This window comes from Pristiophorus japonicus, chromosome 16 (genome assembly GCF_044704955.1).
Source record: "Pristiophorus japonicus isolate sPriJap1 chromosome 16, sPriJap1.hap1, whole genome shotgun sequence".
NCBI lineage: Eukaryota > Metazoa > Chordata > Chondrichthyes > Pristiophoridae > Pristiophorus > Pristiophorus japonicus.
In genome coordinates this window covers 24,202,362-24,224,432 of record NC_091992.1, presented here as the reverse complement: position 1 = coordinate 24,224,432, position 22,071 = coordinate 24,202,362, and the positions used below count along the sequence as shown (strand labels likewise).

Below are 22,071 nucleotides of genomic sequence, written 5' to 3'. Positions count from 1 at the left end.
GAGGAACAACAATTAAACATTCACAGTAACTGAATGGAGAAAATATTAACTGCAACAAAAGGAATTCCACTCAGGAATTTAGTTCCTCTGCAAATGTTAGGACCCTTAAAAGGGTAAAACCATACTAATGAATCCAGTATTTGTTTATTGCCATCAGATGTTGAGCTACATCAGGTGGCAAGCCATCTGCACTATCCTATTTAAAATGAATAAAAACGTGATTTCTGACAATGAATTGCTGAACCTATTTTATATAAACACAAAAATATTTGCTTAAGTTTTTTAATAAAAAAGATTCCTAACATTCAGCACGCATGGAATATTAATTGCAAACAGTGCAACAGTATCTTAACACAAATAAATTTAAATCTAAGGAGCATAAACAATGAATGCTAAATTTGAATGAAAACCAAGTTTCAAAAGCTGAGCATGGGTGGTAACCCACCAGTCAAGCGTTTTAGGGTCACTAAGAAAATCAGCCGGTTCCCATTATATCCTACTTCTGGCCACTCAGGAAAGGACAAACAGGCTGGGTCTCTTTTTCATTTGACAAGAGAAAGTTGAGGGGTGTTCTAATAGAGGTCTTTAAAATTATGAAAGGTTTTGATAGAGTTGACACAGAGAGAGTGTTTCCACTTATGGGGAACAGCAAAACTAGAGGCCATCAGTACAAAATTGTCACCAAGAAAACAAATAGGGAATTCAGAAGAAACATCTTTACCCAGAGAGCAGTGAGAATGTGGTACTCGCTACCACAGGGAGTGGTTGAAGCAAATAGTATAGATACATTTAAGGGGAGACTGGATAAGCATATGAGGAAGAAGGGAATAGAGGGTTATGCAATTAGATGAGGAAAGACTGGAGGAGGCTCGAGTGGAGCATTAACGCCGGCATGGACTGGTCAGGCTGAATGGCCTGGTCAGGCTGAATGGCCTGTTTCTGTGTTGTATATCCAATGTAATCTCACAGGGCATCATCAGAACAGTATGAATGGAGGCCAGCCAACAAAACATGTCTACGTCCACATCCATCATCAAGGATATTGTGAAGATTGTGGTTCAAACTAGGAAGTCTACACAAGGAGTTTTAATTCTTGTTTGTTTTAAATAAAATATGGTCTCCAATTTAAAAAAAAAAACCATGGCCATAAAGAATGCTGTCAAACAACACAATTAATTTACAGTGGTATATATTATTTATATACCTAAAATGAATTAAGATTGTAATACTCAGATCCTGGATGGTTCAAGTTAATAAAGTCAATGTGTAACTGAGCCATAGACTAGAAAGTCCAGATTAAATTGCTGAGTAAGCAGAACTCAGCAGGGATGAGTTTACATGACTGCATGATTTTTTTCCCAGAAAGGAATATGAGACATTCAATATTCAGAACTCAATATGTACATGTACTACTCTGCAACCACTGCATTTCGAGTACATATATAGAAAAACATTTTTCACGTATGCTTAGAATGTTTCATGGGCTTAATCACTAACGTTTTCAGATGGCACCAATAGTGCTAAAATTTTGGAAACCCTCCCAAATGTGGATAGAAAAGCAATGGCTGACCTCAACTTTATTCTCTACATGAAACTTGAGGCAATCCAACCTATATGGGCATCACTATAGCATCCCAAGTAAATTGTTTAATATTCTAATGCCAAATTGCAAAATACATCACAAGAGATTCCTATCAGAATATCACTTACCTTCATATTTTTCCTCTTCACTGGCTTTATAAGTCTGCGATTGGGTGGATGCTTCCTGTGAATCTTGTTTAGAAAGTCTATCTTGATTGCGTGCTGCGATATTCGGTCTTGAAACTTGTCAAATATCCTGCACCTATTGCTTAATGTCATGTTCTTCTGATTAAGCTGAATGGAAATTAAATAAAATTTAAATAAGATTCTACAGATATTTTAATTCAAACAATTGCATTTTACATGAATTGCATTTCTCATCTCTGATTAAAACATGTAAAATGGGTACACAAAGAGAAAGAATGTCATCAAGACAACCTGAGATTAGAACAATGTTTTTAGCAGATTCAAAAAAACTCTTTCCAGACATATTTGGAAGGACACACTGTTTAAATTCATATCTTCCCTCCTTCAACTTTACCGTATTGGCTCCCTACTCCTAAAATGCCAGGAAGTTAAGATTGTGAACTGAAACTTTCTGTGGTGCATTTATGGTAAATTATTTAATTTATATACAAAACCCACTGGATGATAAAGCCCCTCAGGTTTCAGGTAGACACACACAATGCATTGCACCACCAACTGGGGATACATTTTTAAATCTTACTGTCACTGAATTGTTGATTTAATCTATAGTGCTATGGTGCTAAGTGGAGGTTGAACAAATCAGAGTAAGAGTCATTCCTGACTCACTGTCCCATGCATCCTTATGATCAGTTCAGGGCAGCAGCGGCAGAGGCCCAAGATTAGGTGACGGGGGGAAATTAGCTCCTGCAAAAACATAGAATAATCATCTTAAGGGTTTTAAAACTAAGTTTTAAGTTGGTTCCATAAGGAATTTTTGAAATCTGCATGTAGTACTATCATGGATGCTTATCCTAACAATACATAAGTCTGGAAAAGTCAGGACCAGCTACTTTCGCTACTGAGTTTTTTTGCATGGGCATATCTAGATCAGCATCAGGTTAGCTCAAAGCACCAATTTGCAGGTTTCTCTGTGAAATTGCTCCTGATTCTCACATAACTCGTCAGGGTCGCTCTATCTAATGCATCTACAATGGATGGATCGTGGCAAAGAAGAGATGAAGATTGAAAGTGAGGATACATTTCTAAGATATGATATTTAAGCCTTTTTAAAAAAAAATCACAGCCCTATGCACTGTGTTAATACCTCTCTCCCCAAACATTCCACCAAAGTATTTGGACACTGTATCCTAGGAAACATTAGCAAATGTGTGCAATGCCTGCACAAAGCATATAACAATTTAAAATATATCGTACAAATGGTAATCATCACATTCAGTTCAGCATTGTAAAATACAAATATTAAAAGAGACAATTTTGGTGCAGATATTTGACATGAGTGCAAAATTGCTTACCACCACATGTTCGATGTGATTGGGGCACATCCATCTCCCCATTGGCATCGCAGTAAGAGGTGGGTCCAGGCAGTCCATGTGAAACAATAATGGGCAGTAATCACACTGGACAAGGGGCGCCACTCTACAACTCCTAGAAAGTAAATATCACATTGCTATAGTCATCAGTTGCAAGCAGAAACAAGTAACAGGCAGCAGACACAGATCTAGATTTTACTCACCAATGCCAGTCCTTTACATTTAGTTGATAACTTAGTTTGATTTACAGAGAAAGAATGTGTGGAAGACAAAAAGTAGTTAGGAGAAAATGAAAATGCTTGGGGCAGATTTTCCTCCACTTGCAGTGAGGCACAGAGGGTCGCCTGGGCACAGCACTCAGAGCAAAATTGGACGGAGAGGACAGCGTACTCATAACACAACCTGCTCAATTTTTTGCCCATTCATTTAAATGGGCAGAAAATCAAGCAGGTTCTGTTAGTGGCATAAGATCTTTGCTGCCCGATTTTCTTTAGGGGGAACATCTGCCTCCACATGTCCATATGGTACTCAATTAAAACGAAGCAATCATCTAGATACCACGGATAGACTGATTAATACAAAGATCGTAGATTGCTGTCCAGTCATGACCAAAACTTTATCCAGAAGCAAATGGATAAAGGGAATTCTCTATGCAGTAAGTGGTGCAGCACTTGTTGAGTTTTGGTATAGAACATTTAAAAGGTAGATCTGAATATATCCCACTTTCCAATACAGAGCGCCTCTTCGAAGTTTACTCAGAGGATGTTCAGATACACATCACCAAATTCTCGGTACTTGTCAAGTACTGAATAATTAACAGTATTCAACTCTTCTGCTCCGGTATCTGATCTCTGGGGAAACTTCCCAAAGTGCACTTCCGTTTTATCCCTCCATGCATTATTTAGATACATGGAGAAAGCCCCATAAAGCTGATGACAAAATGCCTCTGAAATTTGATAGCAGCACTTTTAGATACAGTATAGATCACAAGGTAGGTTTGGATGAAGGCGACTCTTTGGTGCATTTGATTTCATTTTTCCAGGATATCGATTCTGTTTTCTGGTTATAGTAGCCAGCTGTTTCGTGAACTGTCCCGAGTCTCAAACGTCCTTCCCAAGTATCAGATTTCAGCTGTTGATCATGCTTCTCTGTGGAAAAAATATTTCCTGTCCTCTGTCCTAAACTTACCCTTCATAACCCTGAAGTTGTCCCTCTTGGCCTGCTACTTTGATGCACCTATTCTGGGTTTACTTTGTCTGTACTATATGTATCTTGTATACCTTAGAGGTACCCGGTGATGTCTATTGTTGAGGTCGAGCAGCCTTGGATGCAGAACTCCAGTTCCTACACAAGGCTTCTACATCTGTATAATTGAATCCCACTGATCTTGGGTATCTACTAATCTGTCTCGTCAAGGCACTTGCTGCTGCTTAATAAACATCAAGCAGTCCAAATTGTATATGCCACATAACTCCTGCAAACACCATTTAGCTTTTCAAGATTCTGTATTATGGGAAGTCCCTTCTATGCTGGTACAGGTTGACCACAGTAACCAAATAAAAATTGAGGTAGTGTTTATGGTGATGAATTCAAATTTCTCAGCAGACTGGACCAGATGCTGAGCCAAGGGAGTTCCCTTTAAAAGCCAATGCTTACCTTTTTCCCTTCTCCAAGTTTAGAGATTTGAAAATGGTGGTCCTGCCATTACTAGTGTTCCAACAGGCAAGGGTTGAGCACCCAAGATCAATTCCTCCAAAACCACTGGTGAGCAAGCCACAATTTGGTCTTTTAAACAAATGCTGAATTAAGAGCAGTGCAGGTCATCTCACTTCAATGGGGGAACAGCATAAAGGTTTGGTTCAAAGGAAATACTTCTGAGGCGGGTTAGGATCTTGTTCAAGACAATGCTTGATAATTACATCAAACAGCAGTCAGCAGAACAGTCAGAGCTGCAGCATCAGGAAAATGGATCAGTGAAGCTGCAGTGCCAAAAAACACACATTTCTCATTAAGCCTCATTCTAAACACCACGTTAGATGAACTGGACACAATTCTTCAAGATGCTGACTGCTTGTGCATTTATCTGATCCAGTCGGCAGAGATACTTCAAATCTAAAAGATAAATCGTTTCAATTTTTGGCGAACTTCTGCATGTTTTCAGTTGTGCGATGGAAAATCGAAGTAGAAAGATTTGTGGTCCCATTTGTGTTTCTTGCACTTCAGTTACTATCAGAATCTTGATTATTTGAGATATTGAACGATTGTTATCTCGATCAAAACAGCATCAACAGATTTTGCTCGTTGTCCAAAGCCACAATGCCTTTCATGATCTTAGGATGTCCTATAGAGCTGTACAGCCAATCAAGTACTTTTGAAGTGTAGTCACTGTTGTAATGAAGGAAACGTGGCGGCCAATAGCAATGTGATATCACCAAATAATCTGTTTTAGTGATGATGGCAGTGATAAATATTAGCCAGAACATAGTGCCGTGGGATCTTTTATGTCCACCTGAGAGGGAAGACTTTGAAATACTGTCATGTAGACAAATATGACAACTATTTTGCACACAAGATCCCACAAACAGAAATACGGTGAATGACAAATTAATCAGCTTTTGGGTAGTGCTGGTTAAGGGAGGAATGTTGTCCAGGGCAGCATGAGAACTCCGCATTCTTTATCAAATAATTCTATGAGAACTTGAACATCCATCTGAGCCAATTAAACAGGCAGATAGGATCTCCACTAAATGTTTTTCATTTTTATTTGGGAAGAGACGCCCAGATAAGAAAAAAGGAACTAAATATTCAAGCGAACAGAAGCCAGAGAGATACTATTTGACATACAGTACTACTCTAAGTACTGTATTGAAGTATAAACCTAGATTATGTGTCCACGTCCTAGAGCAGAGGCTCAAACCTACAACCTTCTGATCCAGAAGCAAGAGTGCCACCAACTCAGCTAAGCTTACTCATCCCATGTGGCTACCATTGAAAGGAAAAATGGGGAAATGATACTTGTGAGGCGTCGAAGCACAAACTTGATTTATTTAATTTCAGAGCTTTCTATCTCAGCAATTTAACGCATTTACTGAGAGAGCATTGACATTTGTTAAATGAACAAAACTTCAATGAAAATGGAGCATTAGTTTATTGCATAACACAATAGAGGAGAGGGAGAGGGGAGAGGGAAGAGAAAGAGAGAGAGAGAGGGAGAGAGAGAGAGAGGGAGAGAGAGAGAGAGGGAGAGAGAGACAGAGCCGAACCGGCGGCCGAGAATGGGACTGGATCGGACAGCCTTCGGACGGGGTTGGAGGTAAAATGTGTTGCGAGGTGGCTGTATGCTTCACTTTGCAGCCTCAGCTCGTGACCCTGGTTACCATGGCAGCCCAATCTTTTTGGCACAGATCAAGGCTCCACCCTCACCTTGGGTTAGGCCATGCCAAAATGAAGAGATCCAACGGGGAAACTTACATCACTTTTTTTTTTGCCGTACTTGGGCCCCCCAAAAAATCGGGCGTAACTCTTCAAGTACGCCAAGAAAATGTTTTGGGGAAAATTGAGCCCAATGTATCTAGAGACCTGGGTTAGCAAGCCATTCTCTCCTGAGGATGAGTTGCTGGGCCAAATGAAAAAGTAGGAAACAAAACACCTTACAAGTATCATCACAAGCACTTTCTAGTGGTTAAATTCAGGGGGGGGGGGGGGGGGGGGGAAATGAGATGGCCAATTCACTGGGAAGAGCCAAAAGAGAATTTTTAAAAACTGTACAAATTTAATAAAGCTTTGAGAGGATGACGTGTGTGAAACTGGCAAAGTCACCTCTGTTTTCTGAATACAGAAAAAGAACTAAAAAGCATACTGATTCTGACAAAAATTGCTTCCTGCACTATTTAAAATACACAAATGAAGCTACTTCAGGAGTCAGATTGAAATCTCAGGAATATTACATTCTCAAGGTAACAACTCAAATAGAAAATGAATAGTGCAAAGCACTTTATTACTAGCAAGAGGAATAAGGTATTCAAAATAAAAGACAAACTGAGCAAATACTTAAAAATCCTGTGCTCAAGTTTAATGCAGGATATGAAAAATTATTTAAAAGCATCACCAGAAGTTTAACATTTCCTTATCTGTAATATACAAAAGAGCCTGAAAGCAAAGTTTTGCAATGGTATTTTCTTGAAGCTCAAATGTTAGTGCGTGCACTTCCAATTTTTACTCATACTATTTTGCTCACATTGCCCCTTTACTACTGTGATCTCAGCTAGGGCAGCTGGAAGTGCACTAAAACTGTCCTCTGTATCCCCCAGACTGTTGAGGGCAAAACAAATCCCAGTTAGGATCCCAAAGTTCCCACATTAATTTGAATTGCACGTTTTGTACAATGCGAAGTGTTTCAGCACTTTGACTTGATGTCAATTCAGCAGAAATGAGGGGACAGGTCAACAGTCAAGCAAATGCTAATGCTAGTTTACAGCTTTTAATTTTTTTAAAAAAACACGGTGTCAGGGGAAGATCCTCAAGTTCAGCAAGAATCAGTCTTGCATAATTCAAATAAATATGTCTGCATGCATGAAAGTGTTATGCGAACCTGACCCATGTAATATTAGAAGGACAAAAGGGACATGTGTCAAATGAGCTTGTGGAAGAAAACGATCTCTGTAGCATGGTAAAGGGAAGGGTTAAAATCACTTCTTGCTGATATTGTAGAAATAATGGAGCTAGAGAAAACACCCAAACTTCTTTGTCTTAAGAAAACAAAAACTGATTATCTGTTCCCTGCATGAGTCTCCTAAAACTGATTATTGACACAGACAGGGAGAAACTGATTATTGACACAGACAGGGAGAAACTATGCAAGAACAGATAATGTGTGCCTTCCGGGATGACCTTCGTATTCTCGGAGTAATATGATTAATGTTAATGTGTGGAATTTGAAGATAAAACTCCTTTTTACTGTATAAATATAGCGCGGGTTTTCCTGTAAAAGTCAGAGTTCTGCCTTAGTATGGACTAGGCGGGCTCTCCGAGATATCTCGTTAGAAATAAACTTTCTCTTGAAGCACGGCTCTGAAAGTCTCCGCTGAGTTAATTTAAGCTAAAATTTCTTCGACAGATTCTGGCGTAGTCAGGCAGGATCTCTAAAAACGAGATCCAAAAGAACCAAATTTAACTTTGAAAAGAGAAAAGAGGAATTTTAAGGACCTTCCTAGCTGAAAGGGGGAAGGTACCAAGGCCGTCCTAGCTAAAAGGGGGACGAGCCACCAAGATCCCTTGAAGGGTGAGGCATTTAAGGTAGCTACCACAAAGAAGCTAAAATAACAAGAAAGCAATAAGGAGACCCCGAGCTGAGCAGAAAAGAGAACACCGGTGAGCGCTTTGTAAAATATTACTGTATATTTTGTAGGAGTGTCCTTAATTCTCATTTCAGAAAAATCGCGAGACGTCGCACCCGGAAGAATGGGAAACAGCTCTAGTCGAGCAGGGCGCTCGCGCCCAGCTCCTAGAAAAGGAAAGAAAGACGAGCCCTTGACCAAAGGAATGAAATTACATTCTAAAACCGAAAAGAGAATCCGTAAGGTAGTAAAGCAACGAGAGAAGGTAGGAGATCCAATTGTGCCGCCCGGCTCGCCGGCGGACACTGTAATTAAAGAAACAGGAGATGACCGATATGCGGTAACGTTTAGTAGCGATTTGTACGGTTGGTCTGATGGGGATTGGCCATATGGAGGAAGTTTTAAACTATCTTTAATTGAGGAATGGAGAAAAACAACCAAGGAAGGAGGGGGAGACCCTACTTGGGACAAGGATTACATGGAAAATTGTTTTAATAAATGGATTGAGGTTGCTAAGAGACATCAGCCTCCGAAAAATAAAAATTCGGAGAATAAATCAGGAGGAAAAGAAAAGGGAGAAAATGAAAAACCTCCCTCTTATAGCCCTCCAAACCTCCCTATCCCCTCAGCACCCACCGTGGGACTTTATCCTCGTATAGAACCCCCAAAGCGAAATAGCTGGCAGGAAATTATAGAAATGGTTATTGCCCATAGAGATCAAGCCCAGAGAGAACTAGCTGTTCTCCCGGCCCCACCACCTAATGGAGGAGCCGATGGAGGAAATCCGGAGGTATTAGGAGCAGGGGCTGAAGCAGCAGAGGGAGGGGAAGTCAATCAGAGATCTGGGATGAGTTCTCGACTAAGGTCGCAAACAACCCCAGCCCAGGCAGAAGCCGACTCTACCCTCCTCCTCCAAAATCCCAGGGTAATGATAGGAACCACAGCGGTTTTAAAACCCTGGTCCCCGGGAGAGGCCAGAGATATTTCACAACTGGCTTGAGCAGACATGTACGATTTACAATCCGCTACTGGGGGATATTAAATTATTATTACAAGCAGCCTACAGATCCTCCTGGCAGGGAGTAAAAGATATGTTCTCTATCCCGCCAGGAGAAAGGGGGGATTGGAGAGTTGATGATACCTTACTGGACAACGGCAATGAGTCATTAACTCACTGGCTGCAACATAGGGGAAAAAATGCAATTCTGCAAGGAGCTAAAAAACATGGGGACATTGGGGAAGTCACCCGCTGTCTGCAGAAAGCGGAAGAATCAATGATAGATTTCGCAGGCAGGTGGAAAAATAGCTGGGACGAGCATGCAGGAATACCCTTGGATCAAAACGAACTTTTAGCAGTGCAGACCTTGTTGAATTGTACGTTACCACAGCATGCCAGAACGTACAAGATCAAGGTCTTGGACTGGCAAGGAAAAAACTGGAAGGAAACAATTACAGTACTGGCAAACATGGACACGGAGGGACTATTTACCTACAAAGATAACAAAGCCAAAACAGCAGGACAATACTATCAGCAGAAAGGAAGAGGACAAGCACAGAATAGAGGAGGGTTTGGGGGAAGGAGGGGAGGAGGAAGAGGACAGTGGTCCCAGCGAGATCGCTCGCAAGATGAGTGTAGAAATTGCGGAAGGAAGGGACACTGGGCTCGAGATTGTAGGTGCCCACCTAAACAGTTTGGAGGGTTACAGGGGAATTTCCCCGAACCTACACCTCCACTGGCCCCTCAATTTTCCTTTTCTAACCCCAACCCGCACCAATCAGCATAGGGATGCCCCGGAGGTGTAGTGGTACAGGCGGCAACCCTTCGCTTATCTACAGACATAGAAGAGAATCCTTTGGCAGTAATAAAAGTGGGAAACACTTATGTAAAGTTTCTGGTGGATACCGGTGCTACTATGTCTTCTGTACCACCCTCTGTGGGATTACCTGTAAGCAACACTACCGTCTTGAGCATGGGGGTGGCCGGTATCCCCCTGAAAGAATTTTTGTCCGAACCTACTAAATTGACAATTGAAGGACAACAAGTAGATAATGAGACTTTGATAGTCTCTCAAACAGCCCCTCTCCCTTTATTAGGAAGACAGACTTTGTGCAAACTAGGAGCCACAATATATTGCACAAAGGAAGGGATGTTCATGGAGCTCCCTCAAAATAAAATCCATCAGTTCTTTGATGGGATTAAAAGGGAGGAGGGGGAAGATAACAAAGAAAAGGCTGCCCTCTATTGTTGGCAATTGAGTGGCAACTTCTATTCCCCCCGATACAGGATATTGTAAAAAACTTAAAAGCTAAATTTGACTCTAATGCGGACGAACTGATGTATATCATCTTAACAAGCTTTGAGGCAGTTCAGCTTCACTGCACAGCCTGGTACACTCGACAAAAAGCTGAAACTTACCAGTGCTTAATACAGCCCTTTCTAGATAAAGAAGAGATAATAGAAGCTACACCCCGCATTTATTTCGGACCAGAAGGATTAGGGGTAGCCATGGATTTGACACCCTTACAGCAGAAGCGATTTAAAGAAGAGAACTCGACACCCCATCTGACATTGGCTGTAAAACCGCCGGCGAAACCCAAAGATATGGGTCCGATGATTGTAGAAATAGAAAAGGAGAAGCAGCATCAAGGCTATAGACCTTGGGCAGTAATAGAATTACAGAATGTCCAGAATCACCCGTTCCAGGAGAATTCTCCAGTGGAAAGGTAAAAGTTATGCCTCCACCTTTAAAAAACAGCAACCCCCTGGACAACCGAGCCCTAAGCTGCCAATGGCATTCAATCAAGTGTCTTCTGAACTTTGGGCAAAACATAAGAATCATGTTGGGAAGGTACATTCTGCAGCACCCCACCGGGTACGACTGATAAAGAACGCCATGTTACCAAGCATTAAGCAGTACAGACTGCCTCCAGAGACAGAAGATGGGATAGAGCCAGTCATTTCTGCATTGTTGGAACAAGGAGTTCTAGAAAAGACACAGAGCCCGTGTAACACTCCGATACTGCCCATACCAAAGGTTAATAGGCCGAATGAGTGGAGATTTGTGCAAGATCTAAGAGCTATTAATAAGATAGTAGTCCCTATCACCCCTGTGGTACCGGACACCAACATTGTGCTATCTGCCATCCCACCAACAGCAACTGTCTTTACTGTGATAGATTTGTGCTCAGCCTTTTTCTCCATCCCAGTAAATCAAGAGAGTCAGTATCTGTTTGCTTTCACCTACAAGAAACAGCAGTACACATGGACCCGGTTGCCCCAAGGGTACACCGAAAGCCCCGCAGTATATGCAGCAGCAGTAAAAAGAGACCTAGAAGACTGTTTATTATCAGACCAGTCTGTACTGTTACAATATGCGGATGATTTGCTTGTGGCTTCCAGCCACGGATACAGATGCATGCAAGATTCCCTGAAATTATTACAACACCTATGTGAAAGAGGGCACAGAGTATCATTACAAAAGCTACAATTTTGCCAGACTCAAGTCCAGTACCTGGGTTTCCACATATCTCAAGGGCAGAGGCAGCTAGGACCCGAAAGAATTCAGACTATTCAGAGTATCCCCATACCAAAGACAAAAAAGGATATTTTGTCTTTTTTGGGGATGGTGGGGTACTGCAGACAGTGGATCCTTGATTATCGAGAATGGGATGCGGTCCTAAGATCAGCTGCCCTAAATGATGCCCACCCAAGGTAGAGTGGGACCCCAGAGAGGGAGGAGGCATTTGAGCAGTTAAAGAAAGCTATCACTAACGCTCCGGCATTGGGACTTCCGAACTATTCTAAACCCTTTCAGATTTATGTGAATGAGAAAGAAGGATTTGCAACGGCAGTATTAACCCAAGAACATGGTGGGGGAAATAGACCAGTGGCCTATTATTCGGTTTTACTTCCTCCAGTAGTGAGGGGAATGCCAGCATGTCTACGCGCTGTAGCCGCTACTGCGGTCATGGTGGAGAAGTCAGTACCTATTGTTTTGGACTATCCGTGTACTGTCGTTACAGCTCATGCAGTGCTATTACCATTGAACTCCGCCGCCACCCAGCATTTCACAGCATCTAGAAGAACAGGTTATGAAGTACTGCTGCTATCACACTCTAACTACACCTTTCAACGCGTGCCGATAGTAAACCCCGCCACTTTTGTTCCCACCAGAGAAATAGAGGATCCAGACCAGCACGACTGTCTGTTAACAGTGGAATTAGCCACCTTGCCGAGACCAGATTTGCTCACAGAGCCCATGGACAATCCTGATCTCATTCTCTATACGGATGGGTCATCGTACAGACCATCAGATAATTTGCTTTTGTCAGGCTATGCAATTGTAAGCCCCCATGAAACTGTTGAAGCATTTGCCCTGCCTCCCGGAACCTCGGCTCAGGCTGCTGAATTATTTGCCCTCACCAGAGCTTGTATAATAGCAAAAGATCAAACTGCCAATATCTATACTGATTCTAGATATGCATTCGGTGTGGTCCATGATTTTGGACAACTATGGAAAAACAGAGGCTTTATCACCTCTGGTGGAAAGCATATTAAGCACTCTCAATTGGTGCTTAATCTATTAGACGCCATTCAGTTGCCAAATAAGGTAGCCGTTATCAAATGTGCAGCACACACAATCGGTGAGGATGAAGTGTCAGTGGGAAATAGGAGGGCTGATGAAGCAGCCAAACAGGCCGCTTCGGCACAGACAGACTGCCTTCAAGCAGTCTCAGTCACCCTTCCACAGACACTTGACGTCCAACTACTTAAAACAGCTCAACAACAAGTTACTATGCAAGAAAGAAGGACTTGGGAAAACCAGGGTTGCTTTCTAAAAAATTACATTTGGTATCACCCTGATGGGCGAACTGTTTGCCCTAGATCTCTATTCTTGCCCCTGTCTCGCCTAGCACACGGTCAGGCTCACATGGGCAAAGGAGGGATGATGCATGCTATTAATGCACAGTGGTATGCACCAGGAATAACAGTGGTAATTGAAAAAGTTGCTAGAACATGCCAAATTTGTCAACAAAATAACAGAGGTAAAACACCTGCTGAATATGATCATCTACCCCAGCCAAGTATGCCCTTTGAAAATTTGCAAATTGATTTTGTCCACATGCCTCCAGTATCAGGTTTTAAGTACCTATTAGTCATAGTAGACATGTTCACAAGGTGGGTAGAAGCGTACGCCACTAGGAGAGACGATGCCCGAACAGTAGTAAAGATTCTATTTAAAGAAATAGTACCAAGATATGGGATACCTATGGGAATCAACAGTGACAGGGGAACACACTTCACCGGAAAAATAGTGCAAAATCTTGCAGAAGCTTTAGGTTTCCAGTGGAAGTTACATATACCATATCAACCTCAGTCTTCAGGGATAGTAGAGAGAGTAAATGGGATAATAAAATCTACCCTTACCAAGGTATGTAAGGAGACAGGATTAAAATGGCCAGACGCCCTACCGTTGGTACTATATACATTAAGAAACCAGAAAAACCGAAACACTGGTTTGACACCGCATGAAGCCTTATTGGGAAGGCCAATGCCTGCCGGAGTAAAACCACCACTGGTAGCGGAAAAGGTAGCATTAATTTGGAATGATGAAAAATCACTAAAGTATGCTCAGGCCATGTGTGAAATAGCAAGAAGTCTGCATGACCAGATAAAGCAGACACAGGTGCCCCTGTCGGAAGGAAATATGCACCCATTCAAGCCAGGAGACCAAGTGTTAGTGAAAACATTAAACAAAGAATCTTTTTTTCCTAGGTGGAAAGGACCGTATCAGATAATTCTCACGACGAGAACCGCATTGAAATTGGAAAAGCATCCAAACTGGGTGCATGCAACCCGTTGTAAATATTACTTCCCCAACGAATCACAGCCAAAAGAAGAGACATAGAACTAGGACGTACTACGGTTACCTACCCGAGAAGACGGCCATCTTCTCACCAAAGAACTGTACTGACCCTTCTTTTGTGACCCTTCGCAAGGGTACATTGAACCTAAAATAAGACACCCAGAGTTCAGGCCGAATGTCAGAACTTGCTTGTATGCCAATTTGGGCCTTTATTATTTGGATCACTGTTACCCTCATGCTTGCGTGCTGTTATTTTAACAAATTAATACAGGAGTGTTATAGAAACAGAGAAAAAAGGGAAGATGAGGCGGGACTCTTGGAAAAGCTGTAAGCGGACATTGGGCATTCTGATCATTTTAGCAGTAGGAAGAGTCAGACAGGAAGAAGGAAAAGAATGGAAGGGAGATATGGAGTGGGAAAGAAGTGATAGGTCAGAACGGCAAGATAACTTTGTGTGCCCAGAAGGAAAAAATTGTAAAATAGGGAACTTCACAGTAATGTGCAAAGCTTGTGGAGTGGGGAAAGGCATAAAAATAAGAAATGCCTGGGATGAAGGATTACAGCAATTGCAGGCATCAGGTTATATCACAGACGAAATGACCTGGGGGCAGAATGAAAAGATAGAGAAGGAAATAGAAAACCTAATGAAGGAACAAAAGGAAGTAAATAAGTACACCCATTGCATGTTCAGGGAGATGATCAGACAGTTACTGAGAGCTGAGCTAGAAAGGAAAGTACTATCCTTCCATGCTAACACATGGGAGAGATTACCGGAAATCAATCAGAAAGATAAACTTCTAAATTTAACCATTAAACCCCAAGAAAAATATACTGGTTGCGATTTAAAAGGATGTAACATCACTATGGAAATAGTAAATAAGACAAAAGGAGAAATATGGTGTCAGTTCCAAGTAATACCCCAGTTGTTCGGACGAAACTTCTGGTACCCAGAATTTAAAGGAGACTGGGTTGATGAAAAGAATCTAACACATCACGACAGGGGATGTGCTCGGTGGCCGTTCGGAATGGTGTGTCCCTATCAGACTGCCATACACGAACCATGCTCTCTACAGCACCCCACTGGAATATGTAGATGGGAACTAAAACCAACCAATGACACCGATATTTCTGAAGTAGGACAGAATGAGGTCTGCCTGACGGGAAATAGACCTGTCTACCTGGACGGAATTCTGTATAAACCCCCCATTAATACATGTGTGAGAGAAGTCTACACCCTGTATGATCCAGAAGAAAGAAGAACTTATACTTTTGGGCAGTGGCAGAATGTAGTAAAATATCTGTCTGTGCACAAAATTGATCCTTTACCCCCTGTAATTAATTTGACCCGATTGCACAATTTGATAAAAAATGACAAACAAATAGAGGCGGCTCTGTCCAAAAGGGGCCGAGACATCCACCAGTTCAAAATAGAAATGAGTTACAAGAAGGGACAACTAGTAAGAATCGCGAATGCAGTCACCTCCCTGACAGTACACCACTGGTGGGATGTGTGTTTCGGATGGTCCCCCAAAGCTTCAGCAGTACTGAAGGCTTGCTATACACCCCATAGTAATCGTAGGTGTGGTTATGCTTATATTACTAATAATCATGTGTGGGATGTGGATAAAAGTAAAAAGGCTAATTAACCAGGTAATGGGCCTAGTATCCCAAGTAGAAGGGAAAAGTATGTTTGTGAAAGGAAGGTTAAGCCGCATAGAAGAAAAATTAGATGAATATGACGAAGTAGAATGCCTCAAGATGCGACCCTACCCCGAAGGATATGAACCCCCTTTTCAATAAAGAAAAAGAAACTGTGTTGATCGGTTATAAAGATCAACAAGGAGGGAGTTGTGGAAGAAAACGATCTCTGTAGTATGGTAAAGGGAAGGGTTAAAATCACTTCTTGCTGATATTGTAGAAATAATGGAGCTAGAGAAAACACCCAAACTTCTTTGTCTTAAGAAAACAAAAACTGATTATCTGTTCCCTGCATGAGTCTCCTAAAACTGATTATTGACAGACAGGGAGAAACTGATTATTGACACAGACAGGGAGAAACTATGCAAGAACAGATAATGTGTGCCTTCCGGGATGACCTTTGTATTCTCGGAGTAATATGATTAATGTTAATGTGTGGAATTTGAAGATAAAACTCCTCTTTTTACTGTATAAATAAGGCACGGGTTTTCCTGTAAAAGTCAGAGTTCTGCCTTAGTGTGGACTAAGCGGGCTCTCAGAGATATCTCGTTAGAAATAAACTTTCTCTCGAAGCACGGCTCTGAAAGTCTCCGCTGAGTTAATTTAAGCTAAAATTTCTTCGACAGAGCTGCAAGGTAATCAAAATATTTTAAAACTGAAATGACAGTTTAGAATAGTTACCACGAACCATAGGATATACAGATTGATGCGGACAAGGAACTCGTGATAGGAAGGACTGGATTTGCCTAGTTTTTGAAATACTGTACTATACTTTGCTTGAGTAAACTAATTTCTTCTTTCAGATATGGAGCATGGCAAGTGTATAGATTAACCCAGTATCTGCTGAGATGACAGCTATCAAGTTTAACTTAAATCTTTGTGAATTTCAACTAACGTGGTATTGTCATTAAAAATTAAAGCTAATAAATCAGAATGAAAACCACTTATTTTGATGATCAATTTAATACATCAGAGAAGTATTTACAATATCTAATGTGCTCTCTGTCAAGGAGAGAGATCTACTGGGTCTTTTAATCCACTTGCTATTGATTAGAATGTGTCATATGTATCATAATATAATGGGACATGTGCAATACCCTGACTAACCCAAAATTTGTTTTTAAATTCCATGCCTCAAAAGGATGTATTACTCGTACAGATTTGTGCCTGGGTCAAAGGTTAGCAACTGAACTACTTAGTCATCTCTTACAGATTAAAGAAAAATATTTAAAAATTGATACATTTTACACTTGCATGCAGTAGATGCACAGCCTAACCCACTAAGTGCACACATCAGGAAATTGCATTTGCACAGCCCAAATTTCCCATTATACATTCCCGGCAGTGCTCACACAAAAAAATCCGTTCTACCTCTATTTTTTCCCCTTTCCTCATCTCCTAAAAGATGTGAACTCATGTTGCGGTATGGTTCACAAACTTCAGAGGGCCTACAGTACCTTGCTAAGTGGTCATTGTTTTTGTGTGACCATAGGCAGTAAGCGTAGGAGTTATTTGGCTGTGATGTCACACCCGAGCACAACCCCTCAGCTTACCACATATACGCACTTTCCAGAAACAGCTTATTGGATTGCAATCAGGAATGAAAACCGTGGCCGATTTTCCAGTTTTGCCTAAAGAGCTCTCATGCTAACCGTATACTGTATTTCAGACCATAGAAGTTCATACCAATCGGGAATTAAACTAAGAACTTCCTGGTTGCTCCTTACCTCACCTGGTCACGCATTTACTCACAGACTTGAGGAGCCTGTTCATTTCTGGTAATGCAGTGACAAAAATATTCCTGGATCATTGGAACTTGGCAATATCTACTCAAGGACTCAGATCCAAGTCATTTGGTGAAGCCCGATCATACTACAAGTCTCTACGTGGTGAGATTTTGCCTAAAAAGTCCCATTGCTCTGAGAAACAAACAAAAATCACCTTTCCCAATTGTTACTGCTCCAATATCCCTCGTTCTGGCTTCTAAACATCACCTACAGCAGGCAGTAGGAGCACAACAGCAGCAAAATACTCCACTATAAAATATAACAGGTACCAAAAAATCGAACCAAAATAACAGTTGCTCTGGCATGAGTCACAAGTGCAGTCTGCTCCTCATTTAAAAAGTTGTTTAATTCAAATGATCTATTAACTTGAATTGAAATGAAGCAGAACTAGCTCTGTGCTGTTTTATCTGAATTGCTTATTTTGAGTTACTGGTTAATTCAAACTTTTTAAAGCAAAGCAGTGGACTATTGTATCATAATTGGAGTATGAATGGTCTAGCCAAACAGTTGCTGTGATTTATTAGTACACTTTCGCTAGTTTACTACCTTTCAATATTCCAATCAACAGACAGCAAATTATAAAGTGCTACAATTCTTTTTACAAAATCCTTCAAAATCTCGAATTGCTGTAACATAAGAATTAGGAGCAGGAGTAGGCCATTCGGCCCCTCGAGCCTGCTCCACCATTCAATAAGATCATGGCTGGTCTTCTACCTCAACTCCACTTTCCTGCACTATTCTCATATCCCATGATTCCCCTAATATCCAAAAATCTATCGATCTCTGTCTTGAATATACTCAAAGACTGAGCATCCACAGCCTTCGGGGGGTAGAGAATTCCAAAGATTCACCATCACCCTCTGTGAAGAAATTTCTCCTCATCTCAATCCTAAATGGCCGACCCCTTATTCTGAAACTGTGATCTCTCGTTCTAGACTCCCCAGCCAGTGGAAACATCCTCCCTGCTTCTACCCTGTCAAGTCCTGTAAGAATTTTGTATGTTTCAATTAGATCACCTCCCATTCTTCTAAACTCGAGAATGTAGGCCTCGTCTACTCAATCTCTCCTCATAGGACATTCCCCCCCATCCCAGGAATCAGCCTGGTGAACCTTCGTTGCCCTCTATGGCAAGTATATCCTTCCTTGGGTATGGAGACCAAAACTGTACACAATACTTCAGGTGTGGCCTCACCAGGGCCCTATACAATTGCAGTAAGATATCTTTACTCTTATATTTAAATCCTCTTGTAATAAAGGACAACATACCATTTGCTTTCTTAATTGCTTGCTGTACCTGCATGTTATCTTTCAGTGATTCGTGTCCAAGGACACCCAGGTCCCCCTGAACACCAACATTTCCCAATCTCTCACCATTTAAAAAAAATATTCTGCTTTTCTATTTTTCCTACCAAAGTGGATAACTTCACATTTCTCCGCATTATATTCCATTTGCCATGTTCTTGCCCACTCACTTAACCTGTCCATATTCCCTTGAAGTCTCTTTGCATCCTCCTCACAATTTACATTCCCACCTAGCTTTGTATCATCAGCAAACTTGGATACATTACATATGGTCCCGTCATCCAAATCATTGATATAGATTATGAATAGTTGAGGCCCGAGCACCGATCCTTGCGGCACCCCACTAGTTAGTCTGCCAACCCGAAAATGACCCGTTTATTCCTACTCTCTGTTTTAACCAATCCTCAATTCATGCTAGTATATTATCGCTAATCCCATGAGCCCTAATTTTGTTTAATAACCTCGTGTGGCACCTTATTGAATGCCTTCTGAAAATCTAAATAGACATCCATTGGTTCCGCCTTATCTATTCTGCTAGTTACCTCAAAAAACCTCAACAGATTTGTCAAACATGATTTCTCTTTCATAAATCAGTGTTGACTCTGCCCAATCTTACTATTTTCCAAGTGCCCTGTTACCACATCCTTAATAATAGATTCTAGTATTTTCCTTACCACTGATGTCAGGCTAACTGGTCTGTAGTTTCCCATTTTCTCTCTCCCTCCTTTCTTTCTTAAATAGTGGGGTTACATTTGCTACTTTCCAATCTATGGAAACTTTCTAGATTATATGGAATTTTGGAAGATGACAACCAATGCATCCACTATCTCTATAGCCACCTCTTTCAAAACCCTAGGATGTAGGCCATCAGGTCTGGGGGATTTATCGGCTTTCAGGCCCATTAATTTCGCCAATACCAATTTCTTTTAGTTCCTCATTCTCACTTGATTCTCTACTATTTCTGGAGTTTTTTTTTGCGTCTTCTTCCGTGAAGACAGACATGAAGTATTTGTTTAATTTCTCTGCCATTTCCTTATCCCCATTATAATTTCTCTTGTCTCAGCCTGTAAGGGTACCCATATTTACTTTTTCCGTTTATCTTTTCCTTTTTACATATCTATAGAAGCTTCTAGTCTGTTTTTATGCCTCTCGCCAATTTACTCATTCTATTTTCCCCTCCTTTATCAATTTCTTGGTCCTTCTTTGCTGAATTCTAAAATCCTCCCAATCCTCAGGCTTACTGCTCTTTTTGGCAACATTATATTCCTCTTCATTTGAACTAATACTATCTTTAACTTCTCGTTAGCCCAGGTTGGACCACTTTTCCTGTGGGGTTTTTGTGCCTTAAAGGAATGTATATTTGTTGTAAATTATGTAATAATTCTTTAAATGCTAGGCATTGCTCGTCTACCTTCATACCTTTTAATGTAGTTCCCTAATTTACCTTAGCCAACGTAGTTTGCTTTGTTTAGATTCAAGACCCTAGTTTCGGATTTAACTAAATCACTTTCAAACTCAATATAACATTTTATCATATTATGGTCACTCTTCCCTAAAGGCCCTTTTACTACAAGATTATTCATTAACCCTTTCTCATTGCACAATACTAGATCTAAAATAGCCTGCTCCCTAGTTGGTTCCTCAACATACTGATCTGGAAAACTATCTTGTATACATTCCATGAATTCGTCCTCCCCATTACTGCAAATTTGGTTTGCCCAGTCTATATGTAGATTAAAGTCCCCCATGATTACCGTATTGCCCTTGTTACATGCATCTCTAATTTCTTGATTTATACTCTGCCCTTCATTACAACTACTGTTTGGAGGAGGGCTTCTAAACTACTCCCACCAATCTTTTCTGCCCTTGCTGTTTCTTAGCACCACTCAAACTGATTCTACTTCTTGATTTTCTGAGCCAAGATCCTTTCTCTCGACTGTCTTTATCCTATCCATTATCAGGGCTACCCCTCCTCCTTTTCCAATTTGTCCATCTCTTTTAAAAGTTACTTCTAAACCCTGGTCACTTTTTTTAAAAAAAAGAAGAAATAGGAGCAGGTGTAGGCCATTTGGCCACTCGAGCCTGTTCCGCTGTTCAATAAGATCATGGCTGATCTGATCTTGGCCTCAACTCCACTTTGCAACTACGTCATCGTAATGGCTATTAGATCAAACCTATTCATTTCTATCTGCACTGTTAATTCATCTATTCAGATATCGTGCCTTTAGCTTTGACTTTTTTCTATTTTTCCCTGATGTCACCTTAGTGACTGATGAATAGACACTATGTTTTTAAATTCAGATTTTTTACTTCCAAAAGTTTTCCTAACTTTTTCAATGGCCTATTATATTTACAGAAAAACAGGCAACATGTTTTGAATTTCTGGTTGATGAAATGGTTAGAATGGACTTTCATTTACAGTACTATATGCGCTCATTTTTTCCACATTATACAGGTATGAAATTTTATTCACCAAATCCAGTATAAGCTTTAATGCAAGGTTAAAGGAGAAGGCAACTTATGGGATAAGTACTTACTCCTGTGTGTTCCAGGTTATTTTTAGTCCCTTTACCTCCTGAGAAATATGCAATTACGAAGTTATTTCAGAGTCCAGGAAGTACTGCACACACACACACACCATCAACATCTGCCAGGGAAATTTCAGTGGAACACCTTGGTTACCCAGAGTTGGCCACCAGTGTAGCTGGCTCACTTTCAGTCTGACATGAAAGGCCTTCCAGTTTTTGGCCAGAATTAAACTATAGTCACATCACTGCTTAGGAGGGGCATGTGAATCACATTGGCTGCTGTTAAGTGTCACCACTGCCAATCCTAATCAATGACAAAACATCTTCCAGGCTCCAACTACAGATTTCTTGGAAAAAAATGATAACCAATAACACATTAAAATGTGTGTGTGGGGGGAGGGGGGGGAAATTGGGGTAGTTTGCGCCTCCCATTAGCCCCCCCCCCCCCACCCCCG

At 41.0% G+C, this 22,071-nt stretch overlaps 1 protein-coding gene across 2 annotated transcripts in view; it reads right to left on the bottom strand.

The window, feature by feature from the left end:
* The window catches only part of phf12b (PHD finger protein 12b), a 94,222-nt gene that overhangs the window by 21,522 nt on the left and 50,629 nt on the right, over positions 1-22,071 (bottom strand). For both annotated transcript variants that reach the window (XM_070857135.1, XM_070857136.1), the window contains 2 exons: positions 3,081-3,213; positions 1,711-1,875 (listed from right to left, as the gene is read on the bottom strand). In XM_070857135.1, the coding sequence (XP_070713236.1) occupies positions 1,711-1,875; positions 3,081-3,213 (298 nt within the window). The remainder of the gene's footprint in view (positions 1-1,710; positions 1,876-3,080; positions 3,214-22,071) is intronic.